This window comes from Capsella rubella, unplaced genomic scaffold, assembly GCF_000375325.1.
Source record: "Capsella rubella cultivar Monte Gargano unplaced genomic scaffold, Caprub1_0 scaffold_7, whole genome shotgun sequence".
NCBI lineage: Eukaryota > Viridiplantae > Streptophyta > Magnoliopsida > Brassicales > Brassicaceae > Capsella > Capsella rubella.
Window position 1 is genome coordinate 17,287,492 of NW_006238917.1, and position 1,588 is coordinate 17,289,079.

At 27.8% G+C, this 1,588-nt stretch overlaps 1 protein-coding gene across 1 annotated transcript; it reads left to right on the forward strand.

Moving 5' to 3' along the window:
• Nucleotides 1–407: 407 nt before the first annotated feature.
• LOC111829725 lies at nucleotides 408–1,035 on the forward strand. The gene is made up of 3 exons (XM_023779716.1): nucleotides 408–559; nucleotides 659–811; nucleotides 930–1,035. The coding sequence occupies exons 1-3, from the start codon at nucleotides 470–472 to the stop codon at nucleotides 993–995; spliced, it is 309 nt and encodes a 102-aa protein (XP_023635484.1). The 5' UTR covers nucleotides 408–469; the 3' UTR covers nucleotides 996–1,035.
• The last annotated feature ends 553 nt before the right edge of the window (nucleotides 1,036–1,588 follow it).

A 1,588-nucleotide genomic window follows, 5' to 3' on the forward strand; every position in this document is an offset into this window, starting at 1 on the left:
CTGGAGACGTTTGTTCTTCACAATCACTAAATTAAAAGTTATGAGTATTATGTATTAATAGAAAGTTTAAGAAACGTGTACATGTATATGTCTACGTACGCACATAACATTTGCAGAATTAAAGCTTTTGTAAACTTGAGTCGGTGGTTTGATCTAATGGATGAAAAAAGAATAAATACATATAAACTTAGTAGTAAACTTAGTAAATAAGAGTTTCCTAATTGAAAAAGTTGTGGTCTTAATTGAATATATCGAAGACTTTCGTGTGTGGAAGATGAACAACATCAACACGGAATACATAACTTAATGCATTTCACCCACTTCACACACAACATCTATAATAATTCTCTATATAAACCAGAAGAAGATCAAACATTAAGAAGAACATAAAAGAGAAGAAGAACAAAGAAAAAAACTAGACCTAAGTATTTCATAATTCTTGTTCAATACTACCAAACAAATCAAGAAAATGGATCCTAGAGATGCTCAGATTCTTGAGATTGAGGCTGAAATTGGTCGTCTCGGAGAAGCAATGGCGAAAAATGATGAACAGGAGATGGTAAGAAGTGTTTCATTTTGATGATATTCTTATAATTAATCAATTAGCATCTTTATATAGTATAATTAACTATATTATTTTTTTGTATAAAATAATTAGGAATGGTATAAAAACAAAGCTATCAACGACAAGTTCAATAAAATAATAGCAAGGTTTGGTCCTCCAGCAGGTGAGGCTGAGACTCTCAAGAAGTTTGACGAGGAGATGAACCGTATAATCAAAGCAAAAATAGAAAATGTTGAAAATTTGCAGGTAAAATATCAATTTAGATGCTCTTAATTAAATATAACAATACAATTATGTTATTATATTTTTTTCGAGTGAATTGAATAATTAAAAAAAAAACTAATTGGATTATTGAAAATTTTAGGGTTTGATCAAGAAATTAGGCAAAGTTATTGAGGATCAGGAAGAGGCATCCTCCTCTTCTAAATAAAAGATAAGCAAGCTCGCTCGTTCGATCAGATGAAAAAGTAAAGAAGAATAATTTGTAATTTCACAATATATATTTGTTGTTTACTTAAACTTTCATGTTATTTATCTTTCTTTTTGAAATTTGTATGATTCTAATATACAATCAATAATGAAAGTATTTTCTACTAATTATATTTATATTAATTCTACTAAAGCATGGCGTGTTTGAAAATGTGACTTCTTATGTAGTTCTAGAAAGTTTAGAAACGTGTATGTGTATATACTTTACGCACATTATCATTTTCAGAATTAAAGCTTATGAAAAATTGAGAAAGAAGAAATATATATACAAACTGTAAATAGTAGTTTCGCTATCGAAAAAGTTTTTGTGGTCTTAATCAAAGAGCAAAATATAAATGGTAATATAACGAAGACTTTTGTGCATGCATGGAAGAAACAACATGTAATACTTAGTTATATTAAAAAGGAACAAAAGAGCGAAGAGCAAAGAAATTAGTTCTACATCTTTCATCACTCTTTGTTCAAATACTATGTATAAGAGTTAGAAACAAATTAAATAAAAACCTATATCTTAGTTACAATTAAAAATATAAT

Excerpts from the sequence above, each read along its gene's own strand:
- LOC111829725 (XM_023779716.1), top strand. The coding sequence starts at position 470 with ATGGATCCTAGAGATGCTCAGATTCTTGAGATTGAGGCTGAAATTGGT. Across the intron at positions 560-658 it reads AAAATGATGAACAGGAGATG|GAATGGTATAAAAACAAAGC; the intron begins GTAAGAAGTGTT and ends TAAAATAATTAG. Across the intron at positions 812-929 it reads AAAATGTTGAAAATTTGCAG|GGTTTGATCAAGAAATTAGG; the intron begins GTAAAATATCAA and ends TGAAAATTTTAG.